General features: G+C 42.7%; 1 protein-coding gene across 3 annotated transcripts in view; it reads left to right on the forward strand.

The window, feature by feature from the left end:
* Positions 1 to 25,899, forward strand: part of unc13bb (unc-13 homolog Bb (C. elegans)) — a 93,010-nt gene that overhangs the window by 32,844 nt on the left and 34,267 nt on the right. Inside the window, exons 6-10 of one of the 3 annotated variants that reach the window (XM_078161900.1) lie at positions 1,903 to 1,976; positions 2,235 to 2,292; positions 3,789 to 4,002; positions 17,090 to 17,401; positions 17,515 to 17,605. In XM_078161900.1, the coding sequence (XP_078018026.1) occupies positions 1,903 to 1,976; positions 2,235 to 2,292; positions 3,789 to 4,002; positions 17,090 to 17,401; positions 17,515 to 17,605 (749 nt within the window). Of the gene's footprint in view, positions 1 to 1,902; positions 1,977 to 2,234; positions 2,293 to 3,788; positions 4,003 to 17,089; positions 17,402 to 17,514; positions 17,606 to 23,337; positions 25,748 to 25,899 lie in introns of those variants that run through there. The other 2 variants (XM_078161899.1, XM_033647236.2) reach the window with 2 other exon arrangements.

The raw sequence follows: 25,899 nt of genomic DNA on the forward strand, positions 1-25,899 counted from the left end.
ACCAGAGCCAACAGAGCCATTCATTAAAGCTGTGGGTCGGTGTGTCTTTGAAGCCCTGGCCTTTGTGTGTGTGGCCTTTAATGTGCATCTTTCTACAGAGCACCGCAGAGCCCCTGGAAAAATGGGAATGGTGACAGCACCTGAACTGATACCTCTTTTTTCTTTTCTATATACACCAGGGGTTAGCTTTACAGCTAATTTGCACCCATAGTCCCAACACAAGTAAAAATAAGAAACATTAAAAAGCATACCTTACATGATGGAGTTGTAATGAAAATAAGAGAGATAAGAACCTGGAACCTTTGTCCTCGCAGTGGTTAACAAACAATACAGTCGGATAAGTCTCAAACACAACAAACAAGTATATCAAATATATACTGCCAAGACTCAGCTGTAGCAGCCGACACAGAATCTCTGCTGCTGTTTCTGATCCTCCTCTCTTAAAGGAAAGCTTACCCCCCTAGATGACCGTTTGCAAATCAGTTACTCACCCCTGTGTTTTGTTGATTTGTAAACATTGTCCTTCTTGCATGCCTCTGCTAAACAAAGAATCCAAAATTGGAGAAAATTCTGGATGAATTAATATCATAGGGTCTGTGTTCAAACTCTCACACAACTTGTACAGTATAATCCAAGTTTCATTTATCCAGTGGTACATTCAGTACTTCCCAAAGAGACAGCTCTTTCTGACTGGGAACTTGACTAAAAGTTAAATTTATCTATGCTCTTTTCAAAGCCAGATTCTCTTGATGAACGTACTCAAACCTGACTCAACATGGAGGCTGCTGGTCAACACTGAACTGATCAGTTATGTAGTTTGTGTTACTGTGTGACTTTGATGAAGAAGAATTAACTCTTTAACACACCAAAGTCACACAGTAACACAAAGTAACTGATCAAGGTGGTGGCGGACCAGAAGCTCCTGTGTTAAGCAAGGTAAAATATCTTCTTCGGTGAATGAAGTGGATTTAAAGCAAGCAGTTTATCTTTTAGTTCAGTTCCCTCTTGGCAAGTACTGTCTCTTTGGGAAGTACTGAGCATATGACTGGATAAATGAGACTTGGATTATACTGTACAAGTTGTGTGAGAGCTTATAAATTGATTATTTTGATATAGTTTTGCTGTTGTTAAACATGGACCCCACTGACTTCAATTCATCAAGAATTTCCTCCATTTTAGAAGATCAAAGTTTTCTCCACAATTCAACGTAAAGGCCTTTGCCCATTTAGTCTGTTTTTTTGTCTGAAATTGACGCACGTCTAAAAATGAATACGTCACTTTGTGTCAATCATGTATGCACACTTGAATTTTATTAAATTTTTAGGAAAGGTTTGATTTTCTGCATTTTTCGCATCCGTCAGAAGCCTTAAGATACATTTAACCAAGAACGAGTGAAGAAAATGTGGCTTTGGGACACAGCCATGACAAGACAGAGGAACGGGGCACACAGAATCATTTCATAACTGGAGGACATCTCCGCCCCTTAATGCAGCTGTAGTGCCAGATGGTTAACTCCAGTGGAGAGAGACAAAGGAGGAAATGTTAATTTTGTCACATATTGTGAATTTTCGCAACGAATAGAACAATAAAACGCATTGGACAACGGATTAAAAAAAACATATCCGAAAAAAACGGACTTCGTGTGCAAAGGCCTTAAAACAGGATGACGAATATATGAGATGGTGAAGGAGTTAAGTATTCCTTTCAGAGTTCGTCGCTATTGCTGCAGTAAATAACTGCCTTCTTTTCCTCATTCCTAAGAGGCACATGAGAAATTAAACAGCCATAAATGTTTTATGATGACATCCTGAAATATGATGCTTAAAATCACAGGGAGCAGGATGTTGACTTCAAGCACGGGTTCATGTGTATTTGTTTGCTGTGTACATATTTCTATATCAGATATCCCAGATGATGAGGCGCAGTACTGGACAGGCAAGCTGGAACGCATCAATACCATGAGAATCCACGATGAGGTAAAGTCATCAATGTCCTGCTGGTTTGAGTGTTTGTTTCACAGTTATGAAGCAGATTAGGTCAATAAATAATCTTATGTTGAAGAGAGCGTGCCTGTATGTTCCTGTTTACCACTTCTTGTGCTAATGACGCAGAGCTGCTATTTTTATTTTTGTTGTAAATGTTGGAGTCGTGCCAGTGAAAGTATAATAGAAATATGACGACATGAAAAGCATACTTGATGCTCTGCTGTTTTTCCCCCCTTCTCTCCTCTGTAGTACCCTCTTCAGGATGACGTTCAGAGTCGCCCACTGCCATTTGCGGCTTCCCAGTGCTGTGAGTGTGCCTGCCCTTACTGCTTTTGGCCACTAGATGGAGCCAGATCTCCACCCTTCTTGCTCTCAGGCTTGGCTATAATTTCCTCTCACTTCCTTGATCCTGATGAGCCAAATGTAGTTGCATCATTCAAATTCACTCTGACTATATTCTTACTAACTTAATCAAGAGTCCATCAAGAGTTACAAAACAGGAGCACTCTTTTTTTGTTATCACAACCCCTCCTCTGTCTGTACCTCTCACTTGTAACGTCTGCACTTTCACCAGGCAACTATTTCGGATGGGCTGACCCACTGAGTATGTAAAGCACACTTTGATGAAATTCTCCCCCCTGGCCAATCCTCAGTGCCCTCTGCATGTCCTAATGCCCCAATATTCCCCAATAACATGTAATCTATAATGTTTCAATGCATTTTGTTCTCATTATTTCACCTTACACGTGATTTTCCGCAATGTTTTCCTTGATCTTCTTTGGCCTTTTTACTTCCCTTCCCGCTCTCGATGTTTACCTGTTTTCTATCCTCTATGCTGATGTCATATAATGTCATTACCCCTGTTAACTTTATCCTTAAATCACTGGATTAGCACACATCCCAGAATAAGAGTCGGGACATCTGAAATTGTGCTTCGTGCATCTTTTTTAGGAAGACCGTTAGAATTGAACAAAATATTGAGAGCATACATATTTGAATATGTTAAGCATTGCTTATAGAGATATTTCTGAAAATCTGCCAAACAACAGTAACCCTTTTCACATGATAAAAGGGTATAAAATGTAGTTGCATCGTTAAACTGATAGGTGGCAGTCTTTGCTAAACTATATTTATCCATCACCTTGACATTTTATCATCCTCCCAGAAAATATCAACTGAAACATCTCATCCCTCTTCCTCCACTTTATCGCTTTGAAAAGATAAACTCAGCTGTCCCCTCCAGCAGACGCTGAACTCATGGGTAGCTCTTAGAAGTTTTCTAAGGGTCACTGTTGAGGTTGATATGGCCACTTTCAGAAAGTGGTTTGTGTAGATGCCCTTCTTATGAGCAACACTGGTCTGTCATTGTAAGATTTCAAGTTGTACAGTATAATAACAGTCCGACTTCCATGAAGTTAGGTAATCTGTATATTTCTTGTCCCTGCCTTTCTTTAGCAAAACAAAAGCTGAGCTCTATATGTGAATGAAGTATGTGATACAGAGATAGAGCAGCTCAATGTCCTCAATTTAGCAGGAGAGCATGTATAAAGGCATGGTCTTTTAAAAGTGCATGACCTTTGACCTCTCAACCTCCCTATTAACCTGGCATACACTGACCCCAGTTTGTATATTTCTTTAGCTCTTAACAGTTTGGTCCATGAAAGTTTTAACTCCTCAGCACCCTCAGTTTTGACATGAGTTAATGATAAGCAAGGATTTAAAAAGAATACTTGCTGTCACTTGAAACATACAAATGTTTCAGGAAAGATTTATTAATTCATCTCGCCCTGTTTCCTGTTGCAGCTCTGGATGACCAGGACAGTGCCGTAGATGACCGGGATAGCGACTACCGCAGCGAGACGAGCAACAGCCTGCCTCCACGATACCACACGACGGCTCAGCCCAACTCCTCCATGCACCAGTATCCCATGGGGCCTCGGCAGCAGCAACACCCAGACTCCTGCGCGGACTCTATCCACAGTTTCGACCTGGACTACAGGGACCAGAGAGGAACCAGGTAGACAGAGTATTCACGGAGTCACCCATACACACCTTCACTTCCGGTTTCAGATTTACAGTTAGTTTAATTATCATTTTAATTAGTTTTCTTTTGGATAGTTTGCCTAAACAAAGTTCCAACATGGCTGGAGCTTTGCTCTTTTTTACTTTGTCTATGAGCTGGTTTTTCTTGCCATGGCATAGTAGATGGTTCATTCAGCTGCTTCAGTAGACCAGGAGGGATCTGTACTCTAGAGGCGGATTTTGTCACACCCTGTATCCCCAGCCTAAGTGCTGGAGTGCATTTAAGCTCTCTCTAGCTTTTTAATTCACATTATTGTTGTTGTCTACTGGCTTGCACATCAGGAGGCACATCAGACTATGTGTTTTGTATGACTGAAGTTGTCGAATGTAGTGAAGATGGACAAAAGTGTCTGTGTGGTGACTATATTATATTAGAGGAAAAGACACGATTCCAAAAATACCACTGCTATAGAAATAATAATATGTTGTTGTTCTACCACTACACAGCTTTTTTCAAGGCCAGTTTTGGTCAATAAAACAAGTGGTCTCAGTGCAAGGAATCTACTTTTGTGCGCTCGTGGATTGTCATGGAATACATGTGTACCAGTGAGACCGCTGCAAATCTGCCTGTGTGGACTGATAGGAAGTTGATCCGGATAATTCAGCATCAGAAATAAAAAATGGGATTGCAGCCAGGGGAAAGCACATTGTTGGTGTTTCTTTTTGTCTTGAGAGTCTGTTGTGTTGGTTGAAGTTCCTGGTAGTTTGATAGGCTCTGAACTTGGTTTAGCCATATCACTAAGGAAATCCCCTCGGTCACACATGGACGGAGTAGGTCAGTGACACACATGCATTTCTTTGGTGATTAAAAACGTGTTCAGTCTACGCCATATGGCGATGATTTAGCAGGCATTTCTCGTGGACACTGTTGCAGGCTGAGTGTTAAAGTGCTGATAAGCATGGCTGCTGCTAGGGGCTTAAAAAGATCTAAATTCACAGAGGCACACACACTCACTCTTACACTTGGATGCAGTTTTATTATCCATGCACACTAGAATGTGCAACAAGGTATTTTTGTAATTTGCATTTTCCTTCAGGGTAGCTCAGCTGTCTGATGACAATGTAACAAAGCATCTTTAAACCTGGCAAGATCATTTAAAACTGCTGCGTATATATTATGCCTGTAATCTCTGTTAAGAATGTTGTAATATCATTACAACATTGATAACTAAGATGAAATGTGTCTTCTCATTTGCATGAAACTGTTCTTTATTTCTCCATTTTTCATTCTGTTAAACTTGTGTTTGCATTTTTTTTTCTTCTTGTGTTGTGCTTCTTCTTTTTTATCCCTGCATCCTTCTCAATCCCTTTGTTAAATCCATTCTTTAACCCTAAATAGATCATTAAACCATAAAGGAAGGGTCAGAATTATACCTGTAGATTCTGGCATGGGGGTTGAAGATTGGGAAAACAAATACAAAGGGCAGGGCAAGCCTCAGCTGAGTGACTTCTTGGACGATGAGGAAGACAACGTTATCCTTCGAATGGGAAAACCCTACTCAGAGCCATCGCACACCTCTATCCGTCAAAATACTCAACGCAGTGGTTTTCTGCCTGCCACCTACCCTGAGGGCTATGACACTATTGATCGGCGGCGAAAGAAAAAGATAAGGGACCCAGGAGGGTTGCTCAGTACAGAGGCAGACAAATTGAGGGAAGAGGCTTTTCCCTCTGACCTTGCACTGCTCCGTGAGAAGAGAGGGGAGCTGTTTATGCGGCAGGTAGTTGAGATGCAGGAAGAGGAGGAGCGCATGACATCTTGCCTCAGGCCATACCAGAATGGCCTTCTCTACAAAACAAGGATGTGGGCGAAAAATGAGCTAGACAACACTTTGGAGAATTATGTGGCATACAAAAAAGAGCAGGATGCCAGAATGAGGGCACGGTTCGATTTTGATTTAGAGAGTTATGCTGATCTGCACTACTCCGTAGGAGCAGAGGAGGATATTGATGACCTTGCCTTTATAGCAGAAGACTTTCACCCAGAGAATTCGAGGCATTACAAAGACAAATATTCTTACTCCTGTCACAAGGAAAACTCTCAGGGTCCTCGAGAGAAGAAGTGTGGAAAAGCTAAAATTGGAGGATGGGCTCCAGAGGCAATGCTTTCCCCTGTAGAGGAACCAAGTGATGAATATGTAGACCCTATGGATGAGCTCCAGTGTCTAGTCGAAACTGTTTCTGAATACCTTGCTGAGAAAGAAGAGGAAATTAGCAAATATGGTTCCCTTCCTAAATCAAGCAAATCTAGGCTATCGTCTCTGGGTAGCTATAGAACCGATTCTTTTGGAGAGGACCAAAATAGTTCATCAAAGGATCCTAGGGAAACCCAGTCACAACCTTCTTCTGACCAGGGTATTTCAGGGGTGAAAAATGCCATGAGCTCAATATTTAGTTCTCTCACTGACAGAGTTGGAGGAGGCCCCAAACAGCCTGTCCCGTCTCCACAAGCCCCATCTGCACAACCCTCCAACCAATCTGGACTAACAAAACTGTTTTCCTTCATTCCTAAATCAAATAGCTCAGCTCCTGTGGCTGTTGTATCTCCAGTGGAAAGTCCTCATGAAAACCCATTCAGTTCTTTGCCTTTTCAGCCACCACGTGATGCCAAAACACAAAGTTATAATCAAGAAACAAAAGCTCCCATAAGGAGCCAGACTCAAACAAGTACAAAAGAACATGTACCAGAGTTTGTAACCAAATCTCAAAACGCTCCAGGAAACTCAGTCCTGGGGAAATTAAATCCGTTAAAGCTTTTTTCAGGAGGAGATAATGGGAACTCAGCTGAACAGGCACCAGAGTCCACATATTCTCAAGGCCATGCACAGTGGGATGAGAAACATGTTCATCAATATAAACAGTCAATGACAGCAGAAGGTGGTGGGAAATCAGAAAAAGAGAAGTATTTGGAACAAAAACAGGATGAAAGTATATATGGCAGGCAAAATCCAATGACTTACAAACAAGAAAACGTGCCTACGCCAGGGCCAGCAAAGCCGACTGGCCAAACACAATCAGCGAACACTGGATTCTTCAGCCCCTTTAAAAAGTCACTGAGTTCATTGATCACACCTTCTGTCCCCATTCCACCTCAGGGACCTCCACCTGTAGCAGTTTATCCAGTGTTTCGAACCACAGAGGATCCCCGACTAGAGAAACCAGTGGAGGACCCATCATTGAGCAGTAAAATCAAACTGCCTTTTCTCTCCTCTGAAAATGCCTCCACTCAGCAATGCCCCAAAGCAGAGGGAGGCATGCTCTCTGGTTTCTTGAAGTTTGCATCTAATGAAGATGTTAGTGCCTCCACGAGCACACAGAATCCTGTGCAATCATATCATGATTCAACTTCAACAACCTCCACTACCTTTACACAGAATTCTGCTGTGCCCCAGGAAAACACGGAGAAAGGATGGTTTTCTAGCATGTTTAACCCTACCTCTGCTCCGTCTGGTTCAAACCAGAATTTTAGTAGTAGTGGTCAGCAATCTCAGAACAGCAAAGTGCCATCTGGCTCATATGCACAACAAACGGCAAATCAGAAACCAACAGCTGCCCCTCATGGAATGCAGCATCAAGCTCCCCATCAGCCTGAATCACAAAGTTTTCTGACAGGTCTTTTCAAAGGGACCTCAAATGAAGACATCTCTCATATGGGCTCTAATCAGCCCAAACAAGGAGGGCTGCTATCTGGACTTCTTAAATTTGGCTCTACCAGTGACCTGTCTGGCAATTTGCCACAGCAGGCTTCCCATAACAATCAACCACCCAGGAGCAGTACTCCCCCACAGTTTTCTAATCACCCTCCCTCACAACAAGGTTCTTCAGTACCACGGATGGGAGGCCTTGTCTCAGGGCTACTGAAGTTTTCATCAACAGAAAATATACCACATAACACACAGCCTTCTGAAGCTGAAAAGCAGAGGGACATCCCTGGATATTACTCTGGCCAGCAGCAGACTTCAGATGAAACTCAGCAAACACAGCCTCAACAAAGGGGCCTGTTGTCTGGCTTGCTTAAATTTGCATCCTCCGAGAATGTTTCCAGCAGTGAAACAGTTCAGCACCAACAAAGCAACGTTCAACATAATCAACAGGGTTTCAACCAAGAGAATACTCAAGGTCCAAATCGAGGGCCTCAACTCAGGAACAGAACTTCAAGTCAGCAAGGTGTCCAACAGGAGACCAGTAAACTAGGCTTTATGCGACAACAAACCGTTCCACTCCAGCGAACACCATCCCAACAAAGTGGTCTTTTATCTGGTCTTTTTAAATTTGCTTCAGCAGACAACATAAAGACGCAACAGCACCCATCAGCTCAACAGCAGGGAGTTACCCCAAGTAAATCCAGCCATGAGCAACCAACGGCAAGAAATATCCCAATGTCCAACCAAAATCAACCACAAAATAGCTCAACACAAAAACCAACTCAATCAAGTGGTCTGCTTTCTGGACTATTCAAGCCCTCCACAGAAAATAGGGCTCAACAGCAACAGCCCGAAATCATCCATGAAGCACAACAACGAATCACAGTGCCAAGCAGCCAGAGTGCTGAAGCACAAGTGGAGACAACAAGTCAATCTGGAGTGCTCTCAGGGTTGTTTAACAAGTTAACAAAATCATCTGAAAACGTCGACACAACCTGCCAGACATCAACAGGACAATCATTGAACCAGAAAGGCAATAATTACACAGTCACAATGCAGACCCCACAACAAACACAGTTAAAGACCAATGTAACACAACAATCCTCACAAGACCATGCAGAGACAGAAAGAAGGATTCCACGAACCGCCCAACAAGGGTTTTTATCAGGACTGTTTAGCAAGAATGTAACTGAGGACCCTTGTACTCCTAAACAACAAGAAACGTCAGGCCAGATTACAGAACAACAGACACCATCAACTAAGTTCACACAGTTACATTCAGGTATATTAAAAAGTGCTTCCTCAGACTTTGGAAGGGACAGCAGCCAAAGAGTTGTTCGAGATTCTTTTAATCCAGGACTGAGCAGACATGCTTTATTCGGTGCACCTGTCTCAATTGACACTGAAAGTTTAGACTTAAGAACATCAGCTACTTTTGCAAGGTCACTTCAGAGTCAGGCAACATACTCCTCAATTAGCACGGGTAACTTATCTCAGTTGTATTATTCTGGCTCACTTCAGTCAGTTCACCCAATGGCTTATAGTACAGGAAATATCCATTCCCTTTTACAAAGCCATACAACTTCCTCATTAATGTCCATGCAGCCATACATTGGTGGAAGCACTTCCTCTTTGTATGGAGCAACCGGGCAAAATCTTTACCAAGATCAGTTGTCCCCTTATGGTAGGACTCCCTCTTACGATGAAAACCAGTGGATCCGTGAAAGTGCTCTCTGGCAGCAGTTTCAGAATGAGTCTCAGAATTATCAATTCCATGGAGAAGATCAAGCCTATAGACAGAGCTGTGAGGGTGCGTCATTACAGGCATCTGCTCTTCCCTGCAACTCCTCAAATACATATCAGCCATTTAACTCCTCCGCGCCATGGCAAGATGTTGTTTGCCAAGAGCAAGTTCAACCATATCAGTTTGAGGGACATGGTAATGATGATCCTTATTCCAAGAGGAAATTATGGAACAGCCATGAAGACTTGGGAACCATAGAATATTCATCTAACGAGGAAGGTGCTTTGAACTTAACTAATAAACAGAGTAATGCAAAGTTTGGGAAATGGCACTCGTTCAATGATGGCAGCACTTACAGCTTGAATGGGGTTTCATATCATGAAGGTTATTACGAGGAGATGGCACCAAGCTTATCTTATTCAGCTAACTGGCAATATGGAATGGATAATGCAGTCCGACAAAATTATCATACCGATGGCATGTTTCATCAGAGTCAGTTTAATTTGAATAGACCAATAGATTCAAACTGCCTCCCAAGTGCCAGAACTGAGACAGAAGACTCCCTGTACCTTGAAGACACTGAGTGGTATCAGCAGTGGCTTGCACTTCTGGAGCAAGGAATGTGGTGGCCAGCAGAAGATGGTGACTGTGGTTACTTTGTTTACACAGATCATGAGTACATTTATGCCTTGCTTACAGATGCAGCAGGTGAATATGTGTATGCATGTGCCCCGGAAGGCGAGTCTTTTGGAAATGCACAAAAGTTTGATGGTTTTCCCAGTGCTTGGCTAGACAGTGAAATGGTTCAAGTCTGTGGCTTTAAAATTCCACTTTACAATGAGGATGAGCTTCTTTGGCTACCTGGTCAAGATCACAATGATTCTCAACTTCTTAATGCGCCCCTAGATTTGTCTGCTGCCTATAGAAAAGGAAATCAGATCATGAATTTAAATCTTGAGCAGTTCTCCCAGATGTTTGAAAATTCATTTCTGTCACAAGGGCAACAAGATTTAGATTTCACATCTTACAGATTAAACAAAGTCAGGATAGATCCAAGACAGCACAGTGACATTTATGAAAACCAATGCAGAGATGTTATTGACCTTTCCTGTCATAATAAAGACCACATTGGGCCTTATTGGAACAACCAGGGAGTTAAGACATTTCTTGCTCAAAAGGTTGCCATTTCCCTGAACTCTACTCCGACTGCAAATGCCAATCAGCAGCTACTATACAACTGCTACCAACCCTGCCAACGAAGGCGTTCATCCACTGGGGTAACAGTGAAACATGTGGATGATGTATCAGAGAGGGAATGGAGGGAGAGAGTTTCTCCAGGAGAACCACAACCTAACCGTCAAGTCAAAAACATTTCTTCTCTCATATCCTCTTTTGTGGGCAAAACATCACAGGCAGAATCAACTAAACCTAGTATATCCTCCACTGACAGAAATTCAAAGAACATTCTTACGTCAGGTTTCCAAAGTCTTAAGTCAAAGATCATCAAAGAGGAATCTACGGCTGTGACACAGCCAGATTTAAGCGTTAAACAACAAACGCAGACGCCAGCTACCACACACAGAAGAATTTTGCCCACAGTTCAAACAGCTGCTCAAGTGACTCACCCCTCAGTTCAATCACATACGGCTTCACAGAAACCAAGACTTTCACGTCAGACTACCATGGCACAACAACCAGCCCCACAAACGCAGCCCAATGTCACAGTGCCTTTAGGATCAAAAGAGTCTCTCACTAAACCTGGACCACCTGGACAAATTACAGCTGGAAAGCCAGTAGAGACACCAGTAGAGAAACCACCTGAACAACAGGCAGGCATCATGAACTTTCTGAAATCTGCAGTGGGAATGGAAGAACCTGTGCCAGAACCCCACAAAGGTTCTCAAACATCTCTCAATGACCAGAGCAAAACTGGCAGCACTGCTTCCTTACCAGGCAGTGCCCATACAAATAAAGAGGCTACAGGAGTGTCAAATCTCTTTGGATCAATTAGCAGTCTATTTAGCGCTGAGCCCTCTCCCCCACAGAAACAGGAAATGAAAGCCAGTGTTACAGAGGGCTCACTGGCATCTAGACCGAAGGGTATACAGAGACAACGAACAATGGACCAAAGTGGTACCTCTCGGCCCACACAAAGCCAACCCCCAAACAAAAGTATATCCCAAGCATTTTCTCCCAGTTCAACAACAGGCCCTGCAACAAGCAGGTCAGAAACTATCCCTTCTACAGAACAGACAAAACATGAGACCGGAACTAAACCATCCGGTGGACTGTTTGGATTTTCAATTGGAGAAATGTTGACAGGATCAACAGCAGCTGCCCAATCTGGACCCACAACTCCATCACCTGCAGCAGATACAGCTCCACAAGAAGAATCACTTGGTAAAAGTATATTATCAATGTTTAGTGGGCCAAACACTGCTCAGGCTGCACCTAAAGCTGGGCCCTTGCCTCAAGCACATCCACCAAATGCAGCTCCACAACCCCCTCAGCAGGAATCACTTGGTAAAAGTTTACTATCAATGTTTGGAGGATCAAGTCCTCAGCCTCCCCCTCAAACCAAACCTGCTGCTGAGGTACCACAACAGGGAACTGCTCCTCCAAAGGACCCCCCAAATACAGGATTTCTTTCAATGTTTGGTGGTCCCAGCACCCAACAGCAAGCCCAAACAGGATCTTTTCTGGGGGGAATTCTGCCAGGGTCTTCAAGTTCAACTGAAAGCCCAATGAAAGGACTGTTTTCAATGTTTGGTGATCCCAGTCCTCCACAACCTCAGCCACCAACATCGTCATCTCAACAAAAAGTAGCCAAACCACAAACTCAACAACAAGGGGAACCTCAGACACAATCCAAACCACAAGCACAGCCACAACCACAAGGGCAGCCAGCCACCTCTGTACTTGGGGGAATACTGGGTGGCTTGTCCACCTCTAGTGAAAGTCCGAAAAACACTCTGTTTTCCATGTTTAGTGGCCCCAGTACTCCTCAAACACCAGGAGCTGGTGGAAGTGCAAGTTCGTCCACTTCCCCAGGGACTGCAGCTCCCAAAGACCCTGCAAAGAGTATACTATCTGTTTTTAATGATGTTGTGTCACCTCCACAGCAAACTCCTGCTGCCTCATCTACTGTTGTTACTGATACTAAAGAGCTTACAACAGCACATGGGTCTTCCCAAATGTCATCTGTTTCCAGTAGCCTTGTCCCAGCAGTAGCCAATGAAACATCAGGTGAAATGCATGCCAGCTCATCCACTGATGCTACTGTAGATAGTACACAGTGTGCCACAGTGACAGGCACTGATATTGCATCTATAGAGTCAAATTCAGCATGTGTCACTGTGCAGAAGAAAACAGACACAGAAGGGGCATCCCAAGATTCTGCTCCCTCCAAAGAGCCACCATCTTCTGGCCTTCTTTCAATGATCAGTGGATTAGGGACACAGGCCCCATCCTCACAAGCAGGGTCAATGTCAGACAGTCCAGGAAAAGGTTTGCTTTCATTATTTTCTGGTCCCAGCACTGAACCGAGTGCTAGCCAGACAGGTCCTTCTCCTCCAGGGTCTGCACCTGCATCATCAGCCCCCAAAGACCCACCAGGCAAAGGTTTGTTCTCCCTGCTTGGAGGCTCTGCCCCTCAGCCATCTTCTCAGCCTGGAAGTTCTCTGTTAGGGGCAATGTTTGGAGGCTCTTCACCCCAACAAACAGCTTCTCAGACAGGGGGGTCATTACTAGGTGGTTTATTTGGAGGGTCTGCCCCTCAGTCTACTCCTCCCGTTGGTCCCACTAAGATTGGAGGAACTGCTCCTCAGACAGGGGGACCCCAGGCAGGGACATCCTTACTTGGAGGCTTTTTTGGTGGATCTGCTCCCCAGGCTGCTGGACCTCAGACTGCTGGGTCTATTTTGGGTGGTCTTTTTGGAGGATCAGCAGCTTCAGCTACAGCACCTCAGACTAGTGGGCCATTTAGTGGATTGTTTGGTGGGCCTGGTACCCAAACTTCAGCACCCCCAAGTAGTAGCTCTGTATTGGGAGGTATTCTGGGGGGACAAGCTTCTCAAACAACTACTGCACAGACTGGTACATCTCTTCCAGGTGGCGTTTTATCTGGAGCTTCAGCTCCTAATCAGCCATCTGATAAAAGTTTGCCCTCTGTGCTTGGAGGATCTGTTCCACCCACAACACCCACTACAACAGCTACACCAAAATCAAGTGATGACACGAAAACTTCAGCTACATCTCTTACCAGCACTACTTCTGATGCAACTGCTCTACTAAAGCCCAGTGATGAAAGTAAAACTGCTCCAGCACTAGCTGGTCCTGAAACTTCTGAAACTGATACTGCTACCAAAAGCAAAGACCAGCCAGAAACACTACAAACTGACAGTACAGCTCAGTGTCTTGAGACAAGTTTACCCAAAACAGAAGGCACTGTCGCAGAAGAAGTTAAATGCCAAGATGCTGACAAGCCAACTACTGTAACTCATGATATTCAGTCTAAAGAATCTGAAACTTGTGCACAAGCAGCACAACAACCTGTAAAACCAGAGCTTGTGAGTGGTCAGTTGAGTCAAGATACAACAAAACCTAAAGTAGAAGAGGAAACACCAGCCACTCAGTCAGCAAATACTGCAGTCCAGGAACAGCAAAAGCCTCCAGAGCCAGAGAAATCTGTTGGTGACACGGCAGCAGATGCAGTTACAGGCTTTATGTCCTCCCTTTTCAAACCAACAGTTGCTCCTCCTGAAGGTCCTCAGCAACAGCAGAAGAACTCACTTTTTGGACTGGGAGGAACAACACCCCAAGCTGCTCCTGGTCAGAGTGGAGCATCACTATTAGGAGGCATTTTTGGAGGGTCTAACACCGATACAGCAGCTCCACAAACCGCTGGATCATTACTGGGAGGTTTATTCAAGGGTTCTGCCCCTCAGTCTGGTCCTCAAACCTCCGCCCCCACCACTGGAGGGTCAATATTAGGTGGGATGTTTGGAGGAGGAGCTGCTGCCAAGCCTGCAGGTCCCCAGACTGGTGGATCATTATTGGGTGGGATGTTTGGAGGATCTGCGGCAACAGCACAGCCTGGTGGTTCTTTACTTGGAGGAATGTTTGGAGGAGTTGCTGCTCAGACTGCAGGGCCCCAGACTGGAGCATCTATACTTGGGGGGATAGGTGGATCTTTATTTGGGGGTATGGGACAACCACCTAAACCATCTGAACCAATACCAGCTGAGCGCAAACCAGTGCCTTTCACTACTCCACAGGCACAGATTAAGAATGAAAGTGCGCCACCAAAAGTATCTCAATCTGGCACTGAGACTAGCACAAGTAAAACAGTGGACTCAACCCTACCAGATAAGGATCAAATAAAATCTGACAGCCTTACAAGTAGTAGTGCCGTGGCATCTGAGGCAGCTTGTCCAGAAACCCCCTCTTCTGTCACCAGTGCTTCGGTAAGCACTACATGTGATATCACCCATCAAGTAGAAAATACTGAAAAAGAGACAACAGCTGTTGAGGGAGAGATAATACATGAGAAGCCCATGGTCATTAAAGGAGACCCTGAAAGTAAAGAGAATGATAAATCAGCCCCAACTGATGCCCACCAAGTGGATACTAATATTGCTCCTCCAGTTAATCAGTTGCCCAACAATGCGGAGCCCCCTCAAGCCAAGTCTGTGCTTGGTTTTATTTCGTCACAGACTGATGCAGGAAAATCTCTTGGATCCCTATTTTCACCAACAGTGTCATCAGGTACTCCATCAATGCCTCAAACAGAAGGAGTGAGTGGTCTGTTTTCAGGATTAAAAACCCTTTCTGGAGGACTCTTTCAAGAGGAAAAACCTGCTGCTGGAAAACAAGAGCCCCCCACCACTTCATTATTTGGGACAAAAATAAGTTTTCCTTGGCAGACAGAGCCACCTAAGCCACAAGCTGCCCCAACTGTAACATCTCAACCCAAAACTAACAACATACCAACAAGTGGTCAAACACATACTGTACAAAAGGTTGCAACATCTGATGACCAAAAAAGTGAATCGGTAGGTTCCGCAGATGATATAGCAAACCCCCAGATTTGCATCTCCACTCCTGAAGTAGATCCTTCAGCATCCCTGACCCCAAAGGAGAAGGAAGGGCTTGTAGAAACACACCCCTCTGCAGGTCCTACCTCTGGAGTGCAGCTGGACAACCAGTCCAAGATGGATCTATTGAATGCAAAAAGGCTAGTAGAAGCATAATAAATGGCATTTTCCCTAACCATTTATGATGCATTGACGTTTTGGAAAAAAAAATGTATTCCCTGTTCAGCTCTGCAATCCATCCTCATTAGTTTAATTTAATATTCAGCTTAAGCATATGTGTATTTGTGTGTGTGTTTGTGCATATTCATTAATGTGGGTATTTTGTGTGTAGCATCTACATCATTATAATTTCAAATCAGAATTCCAAAACAAAATCTACATATTTATATTTTCATGGGCGAGTCACATGTGAATGTACTAATCAAAGAGAGAAAATTTCTTGTGCTGCTCTTATGATAGTGGCTCATGGTTCACTTGAACTTTAATACTCGAATGATATTCATTTGGATTTTAGTCCTCATAGTTGTGCAGTTACAAATCAAGTAATACCCTCAGCAAATGCAAATGACTTAGCAACTCTTCGTAAAGAGACATATTTACATGATCAAATACAAGCCTGACTGCCTGCAGTGTTATAATTAATGTAAATTCAGTTTTGCATGGAATTCTGATTTGATTTGTGTTTTATATTATGCAGTAAAAATTATTTTACAGTTAAGTTTGTCTCTTCACATATATCACATTTTGTAAATCCCTACCATAAACCCAGAAACTGCAGTTTGTTTCTAAAAATGATAGCAGTTGTGAAATGCCACTTTATAAAAGGTAAAACTTCACACGCACATATCAGCTCTGCATATTTTATTGTCTTCATCTATTTGCATTTCAACCCTGCATCTCCATTAGTTTACTAACCATCAGACACCATTTATATGTACCCTGTCTTGTGAACACTTGAAAGGAAAACATTGACAATAAAATATGCAGATTTTATTGTGTTTACAATTCAACACTTTTAAGCAAGGACTAACATTTGCAGGGGATTTGATACGTCACAGCACAAATTAGAGCATGCACTTATGTGTGCAATTTCTATTTGAAAATTCAGTTCTAATGTAGAAGAAGAATATGCAGTGTTTAATGCATATTTTCATTATTTTCCAACATGCAACCGCCTCCCTGCAAGGTTGGGTATCTTTGTAGGGCATGATGTGGTGCTAGTATACTATACCAATTGATCATTTAGAAAGGGTATTAATAAAAGTAGACCTTTGCTAAATAGTTAAATAACATTTGAATATAATTTGTAGTAGATGAAAGAGGTTTATGCCAAAAACTACTTGTGTTGATTGTTTTAGTATAAAAAGCATTAAGACTAATAACGAGGAAGTACTTTGTTTTATGTAACAATTCTCACTTATCTAGCTTTGGCTATAGGAACCACAAAAATAATATATATCGTAGCCTTTACCCAGTTCTGCTCTCAATAAAAGTGTTTTAACGATGAATATTTTCCTCATTCCTCTCTCACCATTGTAGTCCAGTGGAAAGTAGTCGCTTTGGGTCGTCAGGAAACCTGAGCCAGACCAGCTCCCAGCTTAGTGAGACTGGCCAGGAGAGCACTGGAGGGTCAGAGCTGGAGGAGTCCTTCCACTCCTACCACAGTACTAGCTTTCACCCCTCCACCAATGGACAGGCACGCACCAACGGACAACATTCCACCAATGGACATCATCCCACCAATGGACACTCTACTGACGCTGAGAAGGAGAGACATAGTTTGTCCCCTGACATAGGACGGGGCCTGAAAAGTGACATTCCAGCAGAGAGAGGGTCCTCTAAACTCCTAAGGTAAGGTTTTTGCTTTTTAATACTTTTGTATGTCCTATATTGAAAGTGCACGGCAACTGAGAGATTGTCTCCATCTCGTTCTGCCACTCTACTCCTAAATCCACGCAACCCAGGTTCCATGATGATGGGCCGCCATTACCCTTTACCCCATCCAGAGTTCGTTGGTTGAAGGCCATCAATAAAGTCAGGGTTCAGCTCCGGGAGGTAGGCAGTGTTCCACTTCAGTATCAACAACACCTGATCTCTCATCACCTCTGAAGTCTGACTTTCTTATCCTCTTCTTTCCAACCCTATTACACATACGCAAAGATTACACATATCCATGCACAGACATATCCAAACATTTGCAAGTCTTTGACAGTGGTTGAGTTTAACCTCTTTGGTTGTTTAAGATGATGCACTAAATTGTATTATAATGACATTAGAACTGTAATTGTTTTTTATTCTTGCAACAAAACATGTTTGGTCCTCGCCACGCTCATGGTTACACAATATTTTCTTACATCATTAGGTCCATCACTTATTGTTTCAGGGACCTATATTTTGCCTTAATACATGGTTCACTTATGGCAGTTCTCAGGTTCTACTATGACTAGCAATTACAGTTTTGGACAAATGTGTCACTGAATGTCATATTTACTTAGAGGTAGTCATCGAGTATTGTGTCTGAATGTTTGAAAAGAGTGTTTTTTTTAGGGAATGAAAGATGGACTGAAATCTGTGGTCCAGGGTTCATTGGTCTTACCCACCATCTCATCTCTTGGGTGTGACAAAAATAATGGGCTATTTGAACAACCTAATGAGAGGGAAGAACGTAGTGCAAGAGATCAGAAGACGTGGCAATCACATCGTCCGTGCTGATAATCCCTTAATTTTTTTACATTTGTGTATACTGTATAACTTTCAGACAAAGGTATTAACACCCTGAGTAATAATTGATCATTTGTACTAGGGCTGCACGGTATATGCGGTAGACGGTAGAAATGATATAAATTTGGCCCACGGTAGAGATTTGCGCTCTACCGTCCTATCGTCGATGACGTCATCACACCTGCCTCAGTGAGAAAATGGCTGCGAGCACAGAGACAGCGGAGCAAGAGGAGCTGGTTCACGTCCGTGATTTAGCGTAGCACGTGCGACATGTGTTGCTGGAGAACTTGTGAGTGAGTGAGTTAATGTCTTATGAACAGCCCCGGACTTCTCAGACTCTTTTAGCGACTTACCGCTCAGAGGGAACTCATTCAGTGTCTACTCTGGCAGCAGCACAGTGTCTCTCCCTCTCCTCTCTCGCCGTGCGCACACAGGAGTTGGTTTTCGGCAAGAGATTTTGTCATAAACCTTTGGTAATGTAAACCTATGTGATGCTAGGGGCTCCACAAAAACCTCCATATGTGAATGTGTGATAGTTGTGGTATCATAGCAACCTGTCACAGGTTACAGTGTGATGATTAGAGGAGAAATGGCAGAGCATAAAGGTCCAGGTGGAAAAAACACAACTCAGTCATTTAGGATTTTGCTAAAAGAAGGAAATTACCTTTTGATATAGATCCCAGGGGACATTTTGCACCATAGAGTACTGGGTTTTAATTTTGAGTTTTGAGATCTACATTCTGCACAATAAATGCTCTAAAAAATACATTATATCTTTGCTTTTGTTGTTGTTGTTTTTTTGTTTTTTTTTTATTAATTTAGCTTTGCTAAGGGACTACAAAACCCATTCAGAAACACTTCTATTATAACTTTTACACTTAAATTTATACTGCGATATATACTGTTACCGTGAAGGGATTCGATTTATACCGTAATATAAATTTTAGGTCATACCTCCCAGCCCTAATTTGTACTATTTGGAGCCCCTACTTTTTCTGAAGAATACACTTTCATAAAAAGTGTTGGAAATGATGTGGGATTGTTTTGATCTCTATGATATTATAATTGGCTTTTGGTGTCAGAACCAGATGCCATTAAGGCTCATATTGAACCAAACTCCAATACCACTTCTGAAGAATCTGTATTCAGTGCACGTTACCAGATGACAAATCTAATCCTGCATCTAAGTCCAATCGAAAATCTTTAGAGGGTAGGCATATGAAAACAGAATATCTCAGCCCTAACTGGGGTTCATCTCCTTGATTAAGCTTTTTATGGCACGGCAGTAAAAGAGTAGCTCATATAGAACCCCGATTGGCTCCATTATAATGATTGGTTTGCACGGACTGGTCGAGACTAGCGTGTACTGGAAATGATGGCTGATTGAAGACATGAGTATAAATGCAAAGCAAGGTGAAAGCTATCTAAGTGCCATTTATTGCAAGACGAAGGGAAACACTTAGGAGACAAGGCTAAATGCGAAAAGACTGTAATGAATTAGGATTGGTTGTTAATCTGTCTAGCAGCGTAACAGTGACCAGCATAATAAAATAATGGAAAACATCCTCACATGCTTGTTTACATTTAGAGGATACAGGGTTCCCACGTGTCCTGGAAAAACCTGGAAAACAGTTGATCAATATTCCAGTCATGGAAAATGAAAGGAAAATGAAAAGGTTTTGGAAAATCTTGTGTTGTCCTGGAAATTTATTTCAACATTCTTGTATTTTCCTTTAGCTTAGTATGTACCACTAGGCTAACTATTGTAGCTCTTCAAAATGGATAACATTGCCATATGAAAGTCACATCACATGGAGCACCTACAGGTTGGATAGCGTTACAATTTAAGTGGTGAAAACTTTGAATAATACAAGTAACATTATTCTTCAAATGTGAGTATTAATACTGGCTAGTAACTGCTAGCATTTATTAGGTTTACAGACCAACACTGCTTTCTTACAAACCTACTTTAAATGGCTAAATTATTTTAAATTTGTTTGTATGTTTGGATCAGTTGCAAAAGTTGACGTACTTGCCAGCTTATTTTGCCTGCAGGTTTTTGATTCAACTCTAGCGAGGAGAAATTTCAAATGATTGTAGGGCATTGTTGAAAGAGTTGGATGATACTGAATGGGCAGCTACAGTCTAATATTTGTCGTAATTTCTAAGCATGCAAAACATGATTTCATGGCACTATCTCAGTCTGTCATACCAGGTTGATCATCACTGAAAATATCCTGGAAAAGCCCTGGAAAATGTTCTCTAGAAAAAAACGTGCAACCCTGGAATAGCATGAGATGAGATGTGTGGCGTGTTTACAGTTTCCTCGAAAGTGTCTGACACAGCGGCACACAGGGGCAAATGTAGAGCAGGAACTGGAGCTGGCTGCCAGGTCAGTTTCAACACCCATATTTGATACGACTGAGCTGCGATCTTTGAATAGAAATTCCTTCCTATTTACAATTTTTTCATTAACAAAGTGAAAGTCAGCAAGGAAATCACCGGTTCAGGGGAAACTAGTGGTACTGATATGTCTGATAGGGGTGTTTTCACAGTTTTATGAATAGAACAAGCAAAATCATGAATATCAGCAACTGGCAGATGCGGAAACACAGAAAAAAGAATGAATGAGAGTGAGAGCTGGCAGTCTCACAGCCTCAGATTAGCTTTGTGTTGGAGTACATTGCCAGAGGACAGAAGGAGAGAGAGCAGAGAAGGCATGCAAGAGGGTGGGAGGGGAGATGGGATGGCTACTTAACTGAGCATGAGCTGCTGTGTGATCATGGTTTACTACAAGCACGAGCTTGGCGTTCCAGCAGTAGAAAGTAGGGATTCAGCACTTCTGCATCTCTGTCCGTTAAAGAAATATGCTGGTTTAATTGAGGCAGAGCAAGACATTTGATAATAGATACATTTTGAAGAGAAACAGGGAAGTTACCGTGACTGTGGATTTAATGGATCTTGCAAGATGATATCTACAGGTTGTTCTTGATTATAATTTCCCCATAAGGTAAGGCTTACATTTTAATACACAGTATATGTTGTCCTTTTATGCACTTAGTCTTAAGTTTGTGTGGACTTTGATTAAATAATACATGTTATAATGTACATAACTCATATTTGGCCAATGAAAAGGTCTTACTGTATGTGCCCAGTACTTCAAGAGAGACAACGGAATTTCAGCTTGTTTCATTTGTCAGACGATCAAAATTGTCATAGTAAATGTCATTATTTAATAAGAAGTTAAAAAACTTCACAAGAAAGATGTCTTTTTTTATTCAGGCCACAGACCATTTAGTAAGGAGAGAAAAGAGACTGCTGCAGGCTATCACTATGACTGTCTTGGAAAGTAGTCCTGACCCCAACAACCCTTCAACCTTTATTTACCCTAGACTGCTAACTAAGAAATCACTGACTATTGAAGTGCACCCATAGCAGCTCATGGGTGTTTGTTAGAAGTGAAGCCAGATGATTGTTTTTAATTATTTGGTAGGAAATGTGTTTAAGCCAGATATTCCTGTTCATATTTATTAATCAGAAATGGCATGATACTTTAAAGGGAAGCAATAATGCTCTCAGTACATTCAGAAAGCCTAATTCCATTTAGCCGATATGCTCATCAGCTTCATTTCAAATTCAATAGCAATAGGAAACATTCTATTCTGACAGGATGGCTAATAATTTTCTGCCTACCAAACTCTTATCAGGCTAACACACACCTTCAGTGCTCAAGTGCTTATTGGGGACCTCCAGTGCAGGGGTGTGTTAATGTAGTTGGGAACTATCCATTCTCTGGTATCATTTTACTTATTCTAATAAGGAATTCACCTAGCAAAATGAAAGCTAAGGAACATCATAGTAATGTAATCATATTATGTTACCTTATAAAAATAAATGTGCAAAATAATTGTGGTCAGTTTGGTAATTCATCTGTTGTTAGTGCACCCATAGTGCATTGTGTGTGTGCTTTGTTTAAGGCTGTAATTAAAGTCTTTATGTCATACAATTTGTTGGAGATCTTGCACAGGCTGCACATGCTGAAATAAAGCATCCAAAGAAAAGTTAAAGTTTCCATAACAAATTCTAAAAGTGCTTTATATTTACTAGCCCTAACAAATCCTACCTGTTTAAAGCACATATCTCTGTCTGATCTTTAGGGACAGTCAGCAAGAATTGACCATGGCACCATTACAGGATTTTCTGAATTCATGATTTAATTATCTAAACGGTGATGCTCAGTGTACAAAGATGATATCACTGAGCTATGTCTACTATATATTATGACTAAATGGAAGGACCATATCAGACATTTTTGTATAATTTCTCAATTTGTACCCTTTCTTTTTTGTGTACAAGACATTCCATATGCAGAAATGACTTTTGATTTGGATTACATAGAGTTCTGGATGTTTTGTAATGCCATCAGATAGATTTATGTTGCATTTTGGCAGAATTCAATAGTCCCTTTAGTGTACACACTGTCCATGATCTGTCAGAGCCACAGTCTCAAGCCATGCAGCTGGTATGGGTGTGAAAGAATGACATGGCCTTAGAGGAGAGAATTGACCTGTCATCTAATTACCGAGCTGCCTTTCTAAAGCATCCTAATTACAGAGATGTAAGCAGCTGCATGGTGCTCGTTCTGCAACTCTGACTGAGAGGAGGTCAGTTATAGACACTCTCAATCCTACTTCTGTACTGTGCTTAGTAGTATATACTCTCAATGTGACCTCATATAAGCAAATACATTTAAAGCCATAATATGGCCATAAATTGTTGACTGTTGAAATGTAAGTATGCGGTAATCAGTGTCAAAAGAAGTACTTATTGTTTTTCTCTCATAACTGTCTGGTCTGTTGGTTCAGTTGTCAGTCCAATTCTATCACTGTAATTGAAATAAGAAATATGAATTTGATAACTGAGAAAATCCATTAGCAGTAGCATATAAACAATTTTCTTGATTTGGTGGTTTAATGATTAGGTTTGGGTGCTATTCTATAGCAAATACAAAGCAAAAACCTGGCATAGCAGAACTACCAACCAAATGAGCAACACATGAGAACAATACACTTCTATGTCAACAGAATAACTTATTATCTTTTTGTCAGTCATGGAACAGGCATTCAGGCATTTGAAGTTTAAGATGTTGGCTTACGATTACGCCAGCCTGAAGAGTCACTGAGGCAGTGATTTGTCCATGTATGGGAACAGCTGATCAAGAGTGCCTCTTCTCAGGGATGTTCCCCAGAGGACACCTTAGTGGACAGGATGGACCCTACGAATCAGAGCAACTTCCACTCTCGCCCAAGAGGCGAGGCCTGCAGGAGAGGAGATCAGAGAGCCCCAAAGTGGGGCGGAGCCTGCGCAGAAAGCTGCAGAAGTGCCTTCAGGGGCCAGAGGATGACTCCCTCCATGACCTGTCATCAGTGGACACTACCTGCACCAAAGCTGACCTCACCCCGCCTGGGGAAAACAGCAGTTCTGATTGCCAGGATGGCGTTGGAGTTGTCGAAGATACTGATGCCAGGCTTACTGAAAGGATCAACAGTGAAGAAGAGAAAAACAAGACGGAGGATGAGGAGGCGGAGCAAGGCTCTAGTAACATAGTAGAACATATCCTGAAAGAGCTGAAAGGCATCAACAAGATCCAGGAGGAAATTTCTGACCTGAGGCAGTATCTAACATCTGTGCGAGGCTCGGTGGATGAAGTATCCTATTGTGTTGACGCAGTTCTCAGTGAAATAGGAGAGCTGTACTCTGGAGCTTCAGCTGCACCTCATCCTAGTCCTGATTCTCAAAAATCCCGCATCAGACGAGGAAGCCTGGGTAGACAGAACGCCATCATATCTCAAGGAAGTCCACTGTTTGATCGCAAAGATGGTGTAAATGATGCAGGATGTATCCCATCTCAGATGTCACCCAAACAATGGCTTGTCGATAGAGTCACTCTGCCATCAGACCAGCAAACAGAAGAAGAGAACTCAAAGCAGAGTTCAAATATGCACATGCTAGGCCCTGCAAAACCTGACCCCTGCTATCTGGAGCTTCATCATGGCCGAGACTACCAAAGCACCAGCTCTCTGTCATCGTGTCACAGTTCCAACTATCCGGAAGCAAGCCTCTTTTCTGGTGACACAGAATATGACAGGTGGCCTTCTGTTGAAATGCAGCACAGTATAAGTGGAGGAGGTTGGAGTGAGGACGACATCTGCTCCTGTACAAACAGTGGAGAAGAGCTTGAGAATTGTCTAGGTGTTTGGGACAGGTGCACCACAGAGGAAACGCAAAGCAGCACACCGGGTCATTCTTCAAACAACAGTTCTGAGCATCTCTCATTGCTGTTTGGACACCATTACAACTCTCCTTCAAGTTCTTCCAGCGTGGTTGACTGGAGGCCTGCCAGGCTACAAACTGAGGAAGAAAACTTGGAGTGTGACTGTTCTGCAAACTGCCCATACTCACGTAGTTCCGGTTACCACACCATGGATGCTTGTGCAAATGAACAGGGTAGTGAGCCCTCCAGGAGTCTTAGTTGCTCCACTGTGTTGTTGACGGACTGTGATGATGGTTATCTGGAGCCACATTCACTGTGCGACGACTGTCCATCTTCTGGTGACACTCTTGATCTGGGGTCTGCCGACAGTTTGGACAGAGAGTGGACAGATCACAGTATTTCCAGGGATGAAGCAGAAGAATCTTTGTCACAAGAGTCTTCTGAAATAGATCCTGGGAGCGCAGCCAAGACTCCCAATGCAGGTTTTGATTTAACAACCTTTAGCAAGGCTGTACTCACTTTCAGGTCGGCTTTGACGGGGGCTTTAAAAAAGTTGGATGGATCCAATTCTGAATGTGTCAATAATGATAGTGGGCCTGAGGCATCTCCATCCCCTGTCAGACCAGCCAGTGAAGCCAAGGAAGAGCAGAGCAGCACAGAGCATACAGAGGGAGACTTTAGTCTGACTGAAAATCACACTCAATTTGGCACCCCAAAGGAGGAGAGTGAGGCTTCGGTTTACGTAGACTGTGGTGAGACACATGAGAACATCCCATGCTCCCTTCAAGCATCCCCCCATGATGCAAGCCACTCTCCTTGCACGCCAACTGAATATCACTCCATAGAGACTTCACTTCAGGGAAAAGGAGAATGTCCAACAGACGGGGAACTGTCCAACCTCGAGTTAACACCAGACCATTGTCCAGCAAGGCAGGGCGAGAGTCCACTGTGTCCAGTATTCAGTACAGATGAGATGCGGTTAAGTCCAATTAGGGAAGGCCACATTCTCGATGAGGCAGATCAAGTAAAGCCTACCGATGCCAGTCACAAAGAGCGTATAGCTAATTTCCAGCGGATTCTGAAGGAAAAGAGGCAAAGCCGGCAAAGACTGTCCAAATCTGCCCAGGGTTCCCAGGGGTCCCATGGGTCCTACAGTTCTCAAGGATCTCAGGGATCCCAATCTCAAGACGAGTTTATACCAGGTATATTTAAGGATATTTTCTCTGACTTCAAGTGATGACAAGCCCAGTAATATCAGCAAAAAAAAAACATCTTACAGTGTGTAATAATGTGATTTAATGATATAATTTATAAACACTTGTTGATTTGAGAGTCATTAATTTATTGGTTATGT

This window comes from Epinephelus lanceolatus, chromosome 19 (genome assembly GCF_041903045.1).
Source record: "Epinephelus lanceolatus isolate andai-2023 chromosome 19, ASM4190304v1, whole genome shotgun sequence".
NCBI lineage: Eukaryota > Metazoa > Chordata > Actinopteri > Perciformes > Serranidae > Epinephelus > Epinephelus lanceolatus.